The sequence below is a fragment of the Mirounga angustirostris genome, unplaced genomic scaffold (assembly GCF_029215605.1).
Source record: "Mirounga angustirostris isolate CCGP_5_RB_7025 unplaced genomic scaffold, mMirAng1.0.hap1 SCAF_5, whole genome shotgun sequence".
Taxonomy (NCBI): Eukaryota; Metazoa; Chordata; class Mammalia; order Carnivora; family Phocidae; genus Mirounga; species Mirounga angustirostris.
The window spans coordinates 63,998,527-64,014,047 of NW_026991713.1; the positions used below are offsets into that span (position 1 = coordinate 63,998,527).

At 45.5% G+C, this 15,521-nt stretch overlaps 1 protein-coding gene across 5 annotated transcripts; it reads left to right on the forward strand.

The window, feature by feature from the left end:
* The first annotated feature begins 1,382 nt into the window (after positions 1-1,382).
* PRKAG1 (protein kinase AMP-activated non-catalytic subunit gamma 1) lies at positions 1,383-14,115 on the forward strand. 5 transcript variants are annotated; one of them, XM_064591331.1, is made up of 13 exons: positions 1,432-1,542; positions 5,292-5,340; positions 9,257-9,440; positions 10,920-11,029; positions 11,228-11,309; positions 11,408-11,466; positions 11,587-11,632; positions 11,735-11,789; positions 12,060-12,186; positions 12,505-12,670; positions 12,832-12,869; positions 13,133-13,279; positions 13,420-14,115. In XM_064591331.1, exons 4-13 carry the CDS (start codon positions 10,958-10,960, stop codon positions 13,522-13,524), a joined length of 897 nt encoding a protein of 298 aa, XP_064447401.1. In that variant the 5' UTR covers positions 1,432-1,542; positions 5,292-5,340; positions 9,257-9,440; positions 10,920-10,957; the 3' UTR covers positions 13,525-14,115. The 5 variants fall into 5 exon arrangements, 4 of the variants coding, with proteins under 4 accessions (XP_045729461.1, XP_045729462.1, XP_045729464.1 ...); XR_010411531.1 differs by lacking the exon at positions 9,257-9,440 and having other exon boundaries at positions 1,383-1,542; positions 12,832-12,895; XM_045873505.3 differs by lacking the exon at positions 9,257-9,440 and having other exon boundaries at positions 1,383-1,542.
* The last annotated feature ends 1,406 nt before the right edge of the window (positions 14,116-15,521 follow it).

The following is a 15,521-nucleotide window of genomic DNA, read 5'->3' on the forward strand; positions in this document are numbered from 1 at the left end:
TAGTTGGACTACGTTATAACGCACAAAAGTGAGCTGGCCCCAGGGGGAGCCAGAGGGTGATGGGTTCCCTGCCTCCCTTTCCTTCCCCCTTTCTGCCCAAGCTTGTGCTGCAGTTGAACCTCTTCCTGGGGGGTAGGGGTAGGTTGGGGGTGGGTGAGGCCCCAGACCCCCTCAAGTAGGGAGCGTGGGGATGAAGATGAAGCTTATATGCAGTTCTCTCCTAGGGGCTGTGGGCAAAGGGCATTTTGTAATTAATATTTTCAAGAATCAAATGTCTGGAGTGTAGGGGTGGGCTTGGTGGCGGTGGATGGGCGGGCCTGCTGGAGGGGGAGCAAGGTCGCTGTTGTGATTTTAGGTTTTGTTTTGTTTTGTTTTTGAATTTGGGGGGTTGCGGATTGATGGGGGTAGGGAGATTTTTTTTTTTTTTAAAGCTGCTTCCTCAACTGTTTCAAGCTGCAAATGTTTAAGAGAATAACATCCCCCCACCCCCACAGAAACCACTGTCATTAAATCAGACAGCGGGGAGACTGGGCTGCTGCCCCCAAAGCCATTGGATATTCCTTTTCCGAGAGCAAAAGGTCTAGGCTACAGGGAGGGGGAGATTGGCTCCTGTGAGTCAGGCTCTGGTTGGGGCTTGGGCCCTGGGATTGGGAAAAGGGGATGGGGCAGACTTTGTAAGCATATGCTAGGTATCCGATAGTCCTGTAGAATTTAGTGAAGAAATCTTATACAGTTTTTAATTTTTATATAAACTAACTCAGACCCAGGCTACAAGGTTGGAATTTTGGTTGTTGGTTTTTTGTTTTGTTTTGTTTTGTTTTTTTTAAGTACCCCGCCTGTATAATTGCATCTGAATTCCCTCCTCTCCCTCCCCCGCACCCCCCCCCGTGTTTGTATTTTGGGTTGGTTTACACTTGCACATACTCAATTTTCAGTTTTTCCCTTTTACAGTCTTCTCCCCTCACCTCCAGGACCCTCCCCCTTTTTAAAAAATAAATCGCTGACAAGTGTGAATCCCGTGAAGACTTTATTTTGTGTTGTGTGTATCCTGTACAGCAAGGTTGGTCCTTCGTAACAACGGATGAAATGATTCCCTTTTTTAAAGCGCCCTCTCTCCCTCCACCCCCAGCGCTCTGTCCTTGGCATGTTTTGTATCAGCGATCATTCTGAACTGTACATAATTTATGTTGCAAGAGGCAAAGGGCAAGTTTTGGATTTTGCTTCTTCCAAGTTTGTTTTTAAACGACAAATAAAAAAAGAACATTTTAAATACAAGCGGCTCCGTCCAGTCACCCTCGCCGTCCGCGGATCCGGAAGGTCCGAGAGGACCCAGGGGAGGGCGGTTACCGAGGCCAGGCCACGCCGGAAGAGTGAACTCCCCGCCTTCCGCCCTTGGCTTGCGTGTGTCTGACGTAGGCGGAAGTGGTGTCGCGGTACCGGACGTGGGGCGGGGCCTGAGCCCCCCCTCCGCCCCTCCCCACCGGCTCCCAGAGAGCTTCCTAAAGCGAGCGAACCCAGTCAGCGCCTCTTGAAATGGAGACGGTGAGGAGCACGGGAGGGCGGCGGGGGGCGCTGTGGAGTCCGAGACCCCCGTTAGGGGACAGGGAGGCCTGGGCAGGGACCGGTGCTGCACGAGAAGCCGGGGTCTGTGCTATCCCGTGACCCTGCTCCTCCGCTCCTTCGCTGGGCGCATCTCCTAGGACTGGGCCGCGCGGTGCCTACCTTACGTCCGTGGTACTCTCAGCCCGAGCTGGCAGTGACTTTGCTCTCTGTTAGGAACCCGAGCACACCTCGGCGATCTCGGGCCTCCTTTTCTCTGGGCATCTCAAACCTTTAGAGGTTTGCCAGAAAGAGCAGGGTTGTGATCCGGCTTTCCTGGGGAAGGCAGGGGGCTTCCGGGGGACTCCCGCTTGCGGGTAGCACCTGGCCCCCGGTTGTCTTGAGTGTGAGCCCTGCAAGCGCTGGCAGGAGGGAGATCAGAAAGACTTTTATGCTGCTTCGAGGTGTCTGGCGAAGTCACATTGCCTTAATAAGACTGAGAAGTGGGCTCTCCCTGAAGGAGGGACTCTTTCAGTGTTAGAGGCCGCTGTGTCCCTGGACAAGTTTAGGTTATGCCCTGCTCTGCGATTCTAAGCAGGCGTGTTGGCATAGATCATTCTTGGCTAGCAGGCACTGATCAATTGTGGCAGGTCCCTGTCATCCTCCCAGAGATGTTGCAGGTAGCCTGCTACATGTTTGGATCCACCGTCACTCTCAGGAGCGTTTTCTAGCATCTCGAACCAAATATCCTCTGTCGGGAAGAGTAACTCTTCCGTGTCTTGGTTTTTATCATCTGTTACTGGCAGGTTCATCTTTCTTTGGGTCAGTCCCATGCCCATAGTAATTCCTTTACCACACCCTTTCTCTGCCTGCAGAGAGGTCCTGTCCCTCAAGTTATAAAGGAGAAAACAGAGCGAAGTGGTAAAGTGATTTGCAGTTGGGCACCCGGGCAAGGGTATCAGCTCTTACAGATTAAGAGAATTTTGAACAAGAATAAAAGGTCTGGGGCGCCTGGCTGGCTCAGTCAGGAGAGCATGTGACATGGACAGGGAGACCAATTTAGATACTATTGCTGAAGTGAACGGTAAAAGCCTAAGTTAAAACTGTGAAAGTGGAAAGGAGAGAAATGGATTTGAGACACTTCTAACATACCAGCTTAGTTGATAGATGTTAAGGACATGTTTAGGTCATGCCCTGCCCTGCGATTCCAAGCAGACATATTGGCATAGCTCATTCTTGGAGGAATCAATACTACAGTCCTAGACACCTATAGGAGAGCAATGCAAAAAAACAGAGATGGGAGCCCTGGTAAGAATAATAGGATGAAAGGACAGATGCTGTTTTGTACTGAAGCGTTTGAGGAGTCTTTGTGACATCTGTGGTTATCCAGCAAACAATTAGAAATGTGGATCAGGGGGGTGGGGGGGGGCACCTGGGTGACACAGTCAGTAAAGCCTCCAACTCTTGATTTCAACTCAGATCATGATCTCAGGGTCGTAAGATCAAGCCCCGCGTCAGGCTCTGCACTCAGTGCCAAGTCTGCTTGAATTTTTCTCTCCCTCTCCCTCTGCCCCTTCCCTCAGCGTGTGCATGCTCTCTCTCTAAAATAAATAAATAAATCTTTTTTAAAAATGTGGATCAGGAGTTCAAAAGAAACTATGAGTCCATGTGTCAGATCTAGCCGGTGTCTCTATAATAATACTTTGTACTCCTGAATTACAGTGGTACTTTCTCAGGTTTCCTATGTTATTAAAAGCAAAGAGAAGTGGACATAATTATCCTCCTGTGTGGAGAAACAGGCAGAAAGGTAAAGTCATATTCAATAAGGCCTGACTCTGTTGTATAGGTTTCTGTATCTCTAGCTGTACCTTACTTTTCTCTCTGTAACTTAATCTTAGGTCTCTCTGTTCACGGGAGTGTGCATCATTATCATTATCAATTTGAGAGTTAAAAAAACAAAACAATTGAGATTTATGTGCAGAACCCCATGCTAGATGGTATGGGTGATACAAAGAAATGTAAAATAGTTCTAGGCTTCCAGGAATTTAAAACCTGTTTGGATGGATAATAAACAAAAAAACTGTAGCACAGTGCAGTATGTAAGTATTATATGATGGGTATAATAAACAGCTACACAAGTAGCTGTTTCTGTGTCTTTGTATAGATCTTTGTGAGACTGTGTTATCATGTGTGTATCTTTACCACTGAACAGCCCTCTCTCCCACTTATAAGTGATGAGGCTGTTGTTCCAATAGCCTTGCCAAAATGCCAGGCCAAGCTGATAGTCTAATGCAGCCCAGAGAGAAGAGAGGGAGATTATTCCCCTTCCCTCCTGCCCGCACCTTGACCCATTAGGGGAGGGAAATTTAGATCTGTCCTGCCAACTTGACCCTGTTTACCACCAACCTACCAGGTTCAAGCCAAGGCCTTTAATTTCATGTTACTACAGTAGCTATGTAGGTGAAGTACGCCTTTAAGTTAGTTTTGGTATGTTACCCAGAATAAATGGAGCCAAAACTGTTGATTCCAGTGGGTTAAGATTAGCATGACCCCTCCTGGGTTCCTAGATAACAAGGAAATTTCCAAATATTCCCACTTGAGGGAGCCCAGAGATGGTTCTGAAGGTTTCTCTATATTCAAAGCACTCTAATGTCAGACTGTCATGGCCAAAGAAGCTTGGAAAACCAGCATCCTCTGGGCTGTAGGAGCCTTTGACTCACAAGGTGCTAAGAGGAGTCAGGTCCCCAGTTTCAAAACACTTGTTGTCCTCATCCACCCCTCAGTCAGTCAAGCTTTAGCTCTCTCTGACAGTCAGCTGCCGGGATCCTCCCTAGATGTGATCCTGTCTCTCTCACTCTCTTTTTTTTTTTAGCGCCCGCGCAGGAAGGGTAAGGGGTGAGGGAGAGCGAGAATCTTAAGCAGGTTCTATGCCCAGCATAGAGCCCGATGTGGGGCTTGATTTCATGACCCTGAGATCATGACATGAGCTGAAATCAAGAGTTGGACGGTTAACCCACTGAGCCACCAGGCACCCCTGATGTGGTCCTCTCTTAATGGTAAAGGGGCATGTCTATGATTCTAGTGTCTACAACTAGGCTTAGGTATTTGGGGGGAAAGCAGTATTGTCTCTCTGGCTTCCTTGTTTTTATAAAGTAGATCTGTGAGAACCTTGTGGATTCTCAGATTTTCTGGTCTCAGCTTTTAAGTCTGTTTCATTAGGCATTGTGGTATATAAGGGCATAGGCTTTGGAACCATACAGATATGTGTTCAAACTCCTGTTCTACCTCAGCCATGTGACCTTGGGCATGCTGTTTAATATTTCCTGAACCTCAGTTTTCTAATCTGTGAAAATGAGGCCAATAATAGTATTTACCTCAGGGTTGTTATGATTAAATGAGATAATATTTTTTTTTTTTTTTTTTTTTTTTAAAGATTTTATTTATTTATTTGACAGAGAAAGACACAGCGAGAGAGGGAACACAAACGGGGAGTGGGAGAGGGAGAAGTAGACTCCCTGCCGAGCAGGGAGCCCGATGCGGGACTCGATCCCGGGACTCCAGGATCATGACCTGAGCCGAAGGCAGTCGCTTAACCAACTGAGCCACCCAGGCGCCCTAAATGAGATAATATTTTAAGAGGGCCTTATGGTACTTTAAATGACATCATTAGTTCACCAGCCTTTCTCATCATGCTCGGCCAGAATGGATGGAGCCTAGGATAGGCTGAATCTTTGTTCCTCTTTTCTCTCCAGGTCACTTCTTCAGATAGCTCCCCAGCTCTGGAAAATGAGCATCCTCAAGGTAAGTTTACTGAAGAAAGGAAACCGCTACGAAAGCAATAGCCCAATCCTAACTTGTCCTCAGCGATGCTTTTGAATCTCTCTCAGGATGCCCCCTGGGAAAAATCAAAACTGGGCCAGATAATGTGCCAAACCATAATGAATCAGGATTAGTAATTTGGCAGGATCACCCAGGAATAAATCTTGGGCAGGGTGGGAATGACTAATATTTTCAGTTATCAAACCACTGAAATTTTTGAGGGAAAACTTCCATAGGCAACTCTGGGCTGGCTAACCATGTATCAGTGGTGCCTGGTATTTTCTGATTAGCCCAGAAACAATGCCACTAGGATTTTATCATCCATTGAGCTCCCTAAAGCCACTGAGTGTACACAAGAAATTATAGAAAGGCCTTGAAAGCCCTTAAAACTAGTCTAGAAATAGAGGCACTAAACCCTAAAATCCAGGGCAGAGGAGAAGGTATTCTAGCACCTGCCCAAATAACTGGTTAGAATGGAATGGTCCAACCCTAGACTATCTAGAAAGAAGCAGAACTTACAGGCACCTCCCTTAGAGGATTTTATCCAGGAACACTCCTAGGTCTTCCCAGGACATGTTTATGACATTAGGAGTACATGCTTCCTCAGAGAATTGAAATATGGGCTGGGATCGTAGGACGTATTATTAAGGGTCTATGAGTTCTCCACAAGAATTTTTAAATGTTCTGTTTTCATTTTGTTGGTATCCTAAAAAGTTAATATAGTCATATTTGAATTATCTGGGTGATATCTTCATAATTGAGTACTGCCACATGATATCAGTGCCTATTTTATGTTTCTGAGTACATTTGCGGTAGCACCAAGGCAAGAGTCAAAAACTCAAATTGTGAACCAAGCAGTGCTATAGGCTGCATATGACTATGACATCCTATTAGATCGCATCATGTCTAAAAGGAGGCAGCAACTGTCCAGGTCTTGTCAATTGTCACTGTTCAGAAATTCAAGCCTAGTGTGGTCAGATCTGATTTTGAAAAAAATGGAGAATTTGGGTTTTTATGTCAATCTCCACATTTTTACAATTGGGGAACTGATTTAAATTATTTTTAAAATACTGAGAAAGCCAAATCAAATATGTTTATAATTCTGTGGCCTAAAATGATGGTATTTAACTCTCAGTGGAACATGTCTTAAACTAGCATCAAAAGGCATGTTCTTGGGAACTCCTTAGCCCAGCCACCTCGGGCAAGGCAGGGGAGTTCCCAGGTGGGGGACACTTGGGACACTGGAGTCCCACAGAGGCCAGCAGCATGGGGCCACAAGAGGTTTCCTTTGAAAAACAATAGTGGGCTTCAGTTAAAGATGGTGGATGGAGTACATGCATCTACTTTTGTTCCTTCACAAAAACCTACTAAAGCCACCATAAAAGAATTTTTTTCAAAAGGTACAAACCCACCAGAATAGGGAGAATAAGAGAGGAGACAATAGTAATTGGAAATTGGAAAACAGATGCAAGAGTGGTAAATCATTTAGCAGACCTGAGAAAACTGAATTACAGACTAGCAGCAGGGAAGGCCAAGAGAAGCACTGGAGATCTAAGAAGCAGTTAGATTCAGAGACTCCCTACTCCACTGAGTGCAGCTAGGAAACTCCTCCTCCCAACTCTGGCAAAGACTGGAGGTCTGGGGAGGGGTTCAGGCCCAGTTGAGGGCTGAAATACTATACTAAACACGGGAGCATGAAGCGAACTGCACTGGATGCTGAGATCCCAGTCCTTTCCCTAATCTAATTTCCAGAATGCTGACAGAAAAGACTTCACCCTCCAAGCACAAGACTGAATAAATAATCTTCTCCAGAATTCCCTTGAAGGGAAAGCCCTAAAAATATGAGTATTGAATGTTCCCCATCTAAACGGCTCACAGTCAACAAGACTTAACGTGTACACTTGAGCTGCCAATCAACTTTAAAGACTGCACTCTGGGGCGCCTGGGTGGCTCAGTGGGTTAAGCATCTGCTTCCAGCTCAGGTCATGATCTCAGGGTCCTGGGATCCAGCCACTGGACCCCCTGCTCAGCAGGAAGCCTGTTTCTCCCTCTCCCTCTGACCCTCTCCTCTCCCCCTCCCTGCTTGTGCTCTCTGCTCTCTCTCTCGTGCTCTGTCTCTCAAATAAATAAATAAAATCTTAAAAAAAAAAAGAAAAAAGACCATACTCTTAGAATATGGTTTAAATGCTCCTTTAAACCAAGGATAACCAGAGATCTAAAGAAAGCATCTAAAATAGGGGCGCCTAGGGCGCCTGGGTGGCTCAGTTGGTTAAGCGACTGCCTTCGGCTCAGGTCATGATCCCGGAGTCCCTGGATCGAGTCCCGCATTGGGCTCCCTGCTCGGCGGGGAGTCTGCTTCTCCCTCTGACCCTCCCCCCTCTCATGTGCTCTCTCTCTCTCATTCTCTCTCTCTCTCAAATAAATAAATAAAAAATCTTTAAAAAAAAATAAAATAAAATAGGGGCGCCTAGGTGGTTCAGATGGTTAAGCATCTGCCTTCGGCTCGGGTCATGATCCCAGGGTCCTGGGATCGAGCCCCATATTTGGCTCCTGGCTCAGCGGGGAGCCTGCTTCTCCCTCTGCCTCTCCCCCTGCTCATGCTCTCTCTCTCTCTATCTCTGTGTCTCAAATGAATAAATAAAATCTTTAAAAAAAATTTTTTTTAAATGTTTAAAAAAAAAAAGAAGAAAGCCTCTAAAATAAAAAGTGATCCAAACTGCTCCCCCCACACCCGAAGAAACAAGCAGGGGAAAGAAGCAACAGAAAGAAGTCAGTGCATAGAGAAGAAAACTTTAAAAATTAACATTAATATAACTCAGATAAAGAACCTATTTCCACCATGCAACAAATAGAGGATGTCATGTTTTTTTAAAAGGAATTTTCAGAAAAGAAAGAGGAGCTCTTGGACATTAAAAATATAATAGCAAAAATTTTAAACTAAGGAGGTTTGGAAAATTAAGTTGGGGAAGACTCCAAAAAAGTAGAATTAAAAAAGAAGTGTGGTGCCTGAATGGCTCAGTTGGTTAAGCGTCCGACTCTTGATTTCGGCTCAGGTCATGATCTCAGGGTTGTGGGATCGAGCCCCACGTTGGGCTCTGCGCTGGGCTTAGAGTCTGCTTAAGATTCTCTCTCTTCCTCTCCCTCTGTCCCTCCTGCCCCCTCAAAAAAAAAAGTGGGGTGCCTGATTGACTCAGTTGGTGGAGTGTGTGGCTCTTGATCTTAGGGGCTATGATTTCAAGTCCTGTGTTGGGTGTAGAGATTACTAAAAAATAAAATCTTTTTTAAAAGCCCCAAAAATCAAAGAAGTGAAAAAAAGAAAAAGCGTAAACTAGGAGAGATAAGATATTTTATTTAACAACAGTAACAACAAAAACAACTCACCAAACAAAACAAGAACAACCTTAAAGGGTCAGTCTAGGAAGCCTGATATCTAAATAATAGGAATTACAGAAAGAGAAAAAGGACAACACAGAGGGAAGGAAACGATCAAGGAAATAATTCAAGAACATTTCCTGGAACTGAAGGGCATTAGTTTTCATATTGAAAAGACTCACTGAGTATTCAGCACAGTGGATGAAACAGACCCACCCAAAGCACAATCATCATAAGATTTCAAAACACTGGAAACAAAGAGAAGATCCTGAGTTTCCAGAGAGGAAAACAAACAAACAAACAAACAAAAACAAGTTACATAAAAAGAATCAGAATTGCCTTGGACTCTCAACACACCAGAAACTAGAAGGCAATGGGGGCAGTGCCTTCAACATTCTTCAGGAAAATAAATCCAAACCTAGAATTCTATATCCAGCCTAATTATACATCAAAGATGAGGGTAAAATAAAGATATCTGCAGGCTGCAAGGTCTCAAAAAATTTACCTCCCATGCACCCTTACTCAGGAAGCTACAGGAAGATGTATACCACCAAAGCAAGGAAGAAAGAAAAAAAAAGATGAAAACATAGAGTACAGGACACAGGAGTGCCAATACAGGAGAGACATGAAAGGGGGCCCCTGGATGGCGACGAAGGAAGATCTCAGGAGGACAGCTGTGCACACCAGGAAACCAGCACAGATTTGAGCAGGTCAGAAGACTCCTGAGAGAATTCTCTGGGTGGTTTACATTGATAGACTATCTAGTGCTTCTGGATATCTTGAAAGGAGATCTAAACAACTGGTAAAGAGTTTGGGGTTGAATTAGTTATGAATACTTGAATTAGTTATAAAAAACAAAAAGACAAGACAGTTATTAACTCCATGGAAAACAAAGTTGTGAAAGAAAGAAAAAAAAAAAAGCCAGGAGTGTACCATTGGGCTTAGCTCCGAATAAGGAATATTCAGTCAAAATTATTTAAATACTAATGTAACCAACATTATAGTTTAACTTCTGGAAGAATGGGGAGATGGGAAGTGCATGTTTGTGTTGGGGTCCTGGTAGGAGGGAGAACTAAAAATTCTCATATTCCTCGGATAATAATAGATAATGCCCTAAAATGGAAAAATAAACCCAGCAATATAAGGTTGTTATTTGCAGCCCTAGTAATAAGTGCCAAAATAATCAGCTAAAAGAGGTCTCATCTCTGAGGAGGGATAAGACAGGGCAGTAGGTGCCAGGGACTGCAGTTTTTCTTAACAAAATCTCCAAAACTGTTTGGCTTTTTAAACAGTGTACCTGTATAACGGGTAAGAAATTAAACACTAGAAACAACTGGCATAGGATTTAAGATCATGAACTTTGGACTCAGGTCTGTGTTTAAGTCTTGCCACTTACTAATGGTGTGACCTTGAGCAGTTTATTTATCTGCTTCCCACCTGTTTTCTCATCTGAAAAATGAGGACAGTATTTGCTTTACAGATTTGTTGTAAGGATTAAATGATGTGATATTTTTAAAGTACACATAGCGTAGTACATAGCACATTCAGATGATTATTTTCTGGGTTGCTTCTCCAGTTTAGAGCAAGCAATTAAAGTCAGAGGAATGGACAGGTAAACACAGCCAGGGTCTCCTATTTGTCTGGAGTAGGTGGGATGATTTCTGATTCAGAGGGTCATCCCAAGATGGACTCTCAGGGCATTTGGGGCCAGGTTAATTAAGCACTGGGCTCCGACTGAGTGTTGGTCTGAAATAGCCCAACTTCTCATCTGCAGATCTTAAAAGAATTTTAAGCTTACTTGAATTTTAAGAAGCTTAATTACATCTTAATTGAGAAAAGAGAACAAGTGAAAATGTGCAAATATATGAAAGGGGAAATTTAAGTTAAAGATGAGAAAAAACTTTTAGACTAGAAGAGGTCAATGAAAGATATTAATAGATTTTCTGTTTTAGTAGCCATCTTTTGCCTGAGGAGCCTGTAGAGTCCTACCTGGATTTGGGGGTTGTATGAAATAGTTTCTAAGCGGTTTATCTAGTTTTTCTGGGAACAATAGGAACAAAACAGATAGAAAAGGGGCCTTATAAAAAAGCAGGCTCTAAATATTTGAACAACTACACTTTTATTTTCTGCCTCTTTTGATTGTGAGTCGTTGCATGGAAGGAAGCTTCTAACTATCCCACCCTATGCAGAGACCCCAGAATCCAACAATAGTGTGTATACTTCCTTCATGAAGTCTCATCGCTGCTATGACCTGATTCCCACAAGCTCCAAATTGGTTGTATTTGATACTTCCCTGCAGGTGGGTGAAATCCTCTTCTCCCATCCCCCTTCCTAGGAGCCTCTGGTTCAAAAACTCTCATCCTATCTCATCCCAAGGGTAATATCCTTGTCCTTATATGGGTTTAGTCTCATGTTTTCCCTAACATACCCAACCCCTGTTCTTTTAGTCTTGCACCCTGTGAATTTTCCTTTGTGATGATTTCTCTTTTGGCTACAGGTGAAGAAAGCTTTCTTTGCTTTGGTGACTAATGGTGTACGAGCTGCCCCTTTGTGGGATAGTAAGAAGCAAAGTTTTGTAGGTAGGCAAAAGTTTCTGGTACACAATATTATTGGCATCTTGTGCTGGGCAGGGAGAGAAACTTTGAGTAGTGCTGAGGGATCTTGTCTTGGCTTCTAGGCATGCTAACCATCACCGATTTCATCAATATCCTGCATCGATACTATAAATCAGCCTTGGTAAGACACCGAAGCCCAATGACCCAAGTCCCTCATTCCTAGTTCCTTTCTTCCAAGCAAACTACAAGGGGTTAATAAAGCAGAGAGATCAAATCTCAAGTCCTGTGCTTCTGTTTCCAGGTACAGATCTATGAGCTGGAAGAACACAAGATAGAAACTTGGAGAGGTATGTAGAGAACTGGGGGTTGTAAAAGGAAAAAGGGATGGAGAGTTTCCTTGGAAATGGTTTTCCATACCGGTATTTTGTGAACCTCCCTTTTCCCTTCAGAGGTGTACCTACAGGATTCCTTCAAACCACTCGTCTGCATTTCTCCTAATGCCAGGTGAGTTCCAGCTACCCATTTGTCCAGAAGGGGAAGAGCCTTGCCACCAGGGTAGCTAAAGCCCTAGATACCCAAAGATCCAGGGGCAGAAGAGAAACAATACTCTCCTCCCAAACACACACACATTCACACACTCTATAGGTCGGTTTGAACACTGCTCCCCTCTCCCAATCATCAGTTTTCCCTGTTTATAAATACACTCTTAGAAGCTATTTACTCAGCTCAAGCTCAGCACTGTGGGACTTATCATTATCCCCCACCTTCCCACAGCTTGTTCGATGCTGTCTCTTCATTAATTCGAAACAAGATCCACAGACTGCCAGTTATTGACCCGGAATCAGGCAACACTTTGTACATCCTCACCCACAAGCGCATCCTCAAGTTCCTCAAATTGTTTGTAAGTGTCCTCAGCCTGGTTTTTACTTTTTTTTTTTTTTTTTTTTTTTTTAAGAGAGACAGAGAGCAGGGGAGGTGTGGGGGCGGATGAAGAGGGAGAAAGAGAATCTTAAGCAGACTCCACACCCAGCACAGAGCCTGACACGGGGCTCGATCTCATGGCCCTGAGATCGTGACCTGAGCTGAAATCAAGAGTCAGAAACTTAACTGACTGAGCCACTGGGTGCCCCTGGTTTTTACTTCTTATATACTGGGTTGAAGGGGTATCCAAGGGTGGTGTGGGGGTTCTTGAAGATGAAGCTGATGGTTCTCTCCTCAGATCACTGAGTTCCCCAAGCCAGAGTTCATGTCTAAGTCTCTGGAAGAGCTACAGATTGGCACCTATGCCAACATTGCTATGGTCCGCACCACCACGCCTGTCTATGTGGCTCTGGGCATCTTTGTTCAACACCGAGTCTCAGCACTGCCAGTAGTAGATGAGAAAGGTGAGAGAGTACGCAGAACGAGAGGGAAGGCTCCAGGGAAGCCGGGGTGGTTGGTTCTGGGAAAATCTGCTGTCCCTCAGCTCAGCCTGGAGGGTGATGCTATAGGCAGGGGGAGCCTTGGATGCCAGATCCTCCTTGCTGATCTGCCTCTGTCCCCCTAGGGCGTGTGGTGGACATCTACTCCAAGTTTGATGTTATCGTGAGTGATTGCGGAGGGGCTGGGAGGTAGGGAAAGGGGCGGGGTGTTGAATGTGGAGAGGGAGAAGAAGAGAGTCTCTTCTGGGACCTAAGGGTTTTAGAAGCTTCTAAGCTTTCAAATCCAATTTGAAAAGGAATGAGTTGGGTGTGGCTTGTGGGCAAGGCTAACAACTGCCCTGAATCCCTCTGGCGCGGTTGGGTGGACTCAGGGTTTGGGGGTTGGCTTCCTTGCTTCCCTGCAAGCACCTTCCTCTCTCTCCCCAGAATCTGGCAGCAGAAAAGACCTACAACAACCTAGATGTGTCTGTGACCAAAGCCCTACAACATCGATCCCATTACTTTGAGGGTGTCCTCAAGTGCTACCTGCACGAGACTCTGGAGACCATCATCAACAGGCTGGTGGAAGCAGAGGTAGGGAGGCCACTGACTCAGAAGGAGCTGAGGGGAGCAGCTTTGAGTGTGGGGTTTGGCAAGGTGGGTAGGGGTTGAAGGGCTCATCCTAACTGAGGCCATCACTAAACATCCCTTTTCTCCCTTGTTGCTCTGTGCAGGTTCACCGGCTTGTTGTGGTGGATGAGAATGATGTGGTCAAGGGGATTGTATCACTGTCTGACATCCTGCAGGCCCTGGTGCTCACAGGAGGAGAGAAGCCCTGAGCTGGGGAAGGGGTCAGGCAGCACCAGGGGATATGCCCCACTCACTGCCTGCCCAAAGTTCTAGGAACCACAGGTGAAACCTTGAGAGAATTGTGACTCTCTTCCCTGCTCGGGAGCTGGGGAGGGTGCGGGGGGAGGAAGGAGAATGGATTTTTAGCTGTCCTTATCCTCATGCATACAGCCTAGCCCATCCTAGCCCCAGCCCTCTTAGATGTAGCCCCCTTTCTGAGTGAATGATGGGCTGTGTGCCCCTCAGGCTAATTCTGATCTCTGAGAGATCCCCAGACCTCACCCAGCCTTTGCCTCTCTCTCTACCCTGACTCCACCCTAAGATAATAGCACAACAAAACTCTTCCTAAGATATTTTTATTCATCCTGTTTCATGCTATATGGAGGAGGCTGAGTCCATTTAGTGACATTTCTTCCCATAATGGGAGTGGGGAGGATTGTGGGGAGGAGGGCCTTTGGGTTCCTGTGCTATGTGCATATGAAGGGAGATGGGGGTTAGGTGGAGGAGGAGGGCAGAGTGATTAGCTGAGGTTATTGCTTTTCATGGCAAACCTAATTAAAATGACAGGAACCTCTTCATGGTGTTGCTTGATTGTTTGATTCTTGTAGTTGATAGACACTACTGCTCCAACCAGCCTACCTCACATGGCCTCTTCAACTCATTACTCACAACAACAGGAATAATGGCACACACACATACACACACATACATATGTAAAACTGTGTCAGACACCGTGCTCGGTGCTTTACATCTATTCGTTCATTTAAGCCTCAGAACAACAGTAGATAGGATTCCAATTTTACAGATTAAAAAAACAAAAACAAAAACTGAGGCAGAGAGGCTAAGTAACCGGCCCAACACCACACAGCTGGTAAAATGTAGAGCTAGGATTTGTACCCAAACAGTTTGGCCCCAGAGCTCCTGCTCTTTACCACTACACTAGACTTACTGGCTTTCCAACTCTCCATTCATAACTGTTTCCCACCCTATTCCCAGCAGTTCTCCTTATTACCTCGCTTTCTCCTCTGCCTGAATCATAGCTGGGACCCCAGGAAAATCTCCTAACAGCGTTAGGTTTCCAGAGAATAGAGAGACTGAGGGTCTCCTGGAGGCAGAGAGACATGCCACCATCATCAACTTTTCTTAGTCAGGGAAGGTTGGACTCTGTGTTTGAATTTTGCTGAGCTGGCACTGTCTTTGAACCTACAAAATGCCTTACCATTCTTCCAAGGTGAGAATGAGCTGGGGGGTCGGGGAGCAGACTCTACCTGTGCTGAAACCATGTGAGCCAAAATAGTCAGCACCAAATACCATAAGGACTGCTAGACAGTTGGGCCTGAGCCAAATTTTGGGTACCATCTCACCACTGACTTGCAGGTTTGATACCATTTCCTATCCAAGACCAGAAGCAATCTCAGAGTACCTCCTAGCCCCTACCTAACCTCTCCCTACCTACGAATTCTGAGGAACCCTGCCATACCATACCGGTTCCTCCAAAGTAGGCTTCCTCATGGCTCATGGGGAAAAGTGTCAAGGCAGCTGCCAGGGCTGCCCTCCTGGCTTTGGAGAAAGCCCCTGCTTCTGCATTCACCTCTTCACAGCTCACAGCACATTCCCAGACTTGGGGGAGGGAGGCTTCCAAGTTATTAGAATTAGGGTATGTTTATGTGTGTGGGGGTGAGTGCATGGTGGAAAGGACAGATGTCGTCTTATGTCACATTCCATCATGGAGGGTTTGTCTAGGGAGGAGGCAAGGGCTTTAAAAAGCCCTAGGACTCTAGGGGGACCTGGGTAGAAGGAAGCACCTTCAAGCAAAGAGCCACCAGAGTGCAGCTGGTAGGTGTGTAAAGTGGGGGAGGGGAGTGTTGTCAAATGGTGGGAATAGGGGCTGTTTGGGTTATCTCTAAAGGTTCATATTAGGGAGCAGGGGGCCTGGGTTTGTTTGCTTTGGTTCTCATGAAGTCAGTCTCTGCCCCCACAACAACCC

What these genes read in the sequence shown, in the direction of transcription:
- PRKAG1 (XM_045873505.3), top strand. An exon ending in CAAGATAGAAACTTGGAGAG is followed by an intron (nt 11,633 to 11,734) that starts GTATGTAGAGAA and finishes TTTTCCCTTCAG; the next exon opens with AGGTGTACCTACAGGATTCC. An exon ending in TCAAGTTCCTCAAATTGTTT is followed by an intron (nt 12,187 to 12,504) that starts GTAAGTGTCCTC and finishes TTCTCTCCTCAG; the next exon opens with ATCACTGAGTTCCCCAAGCC.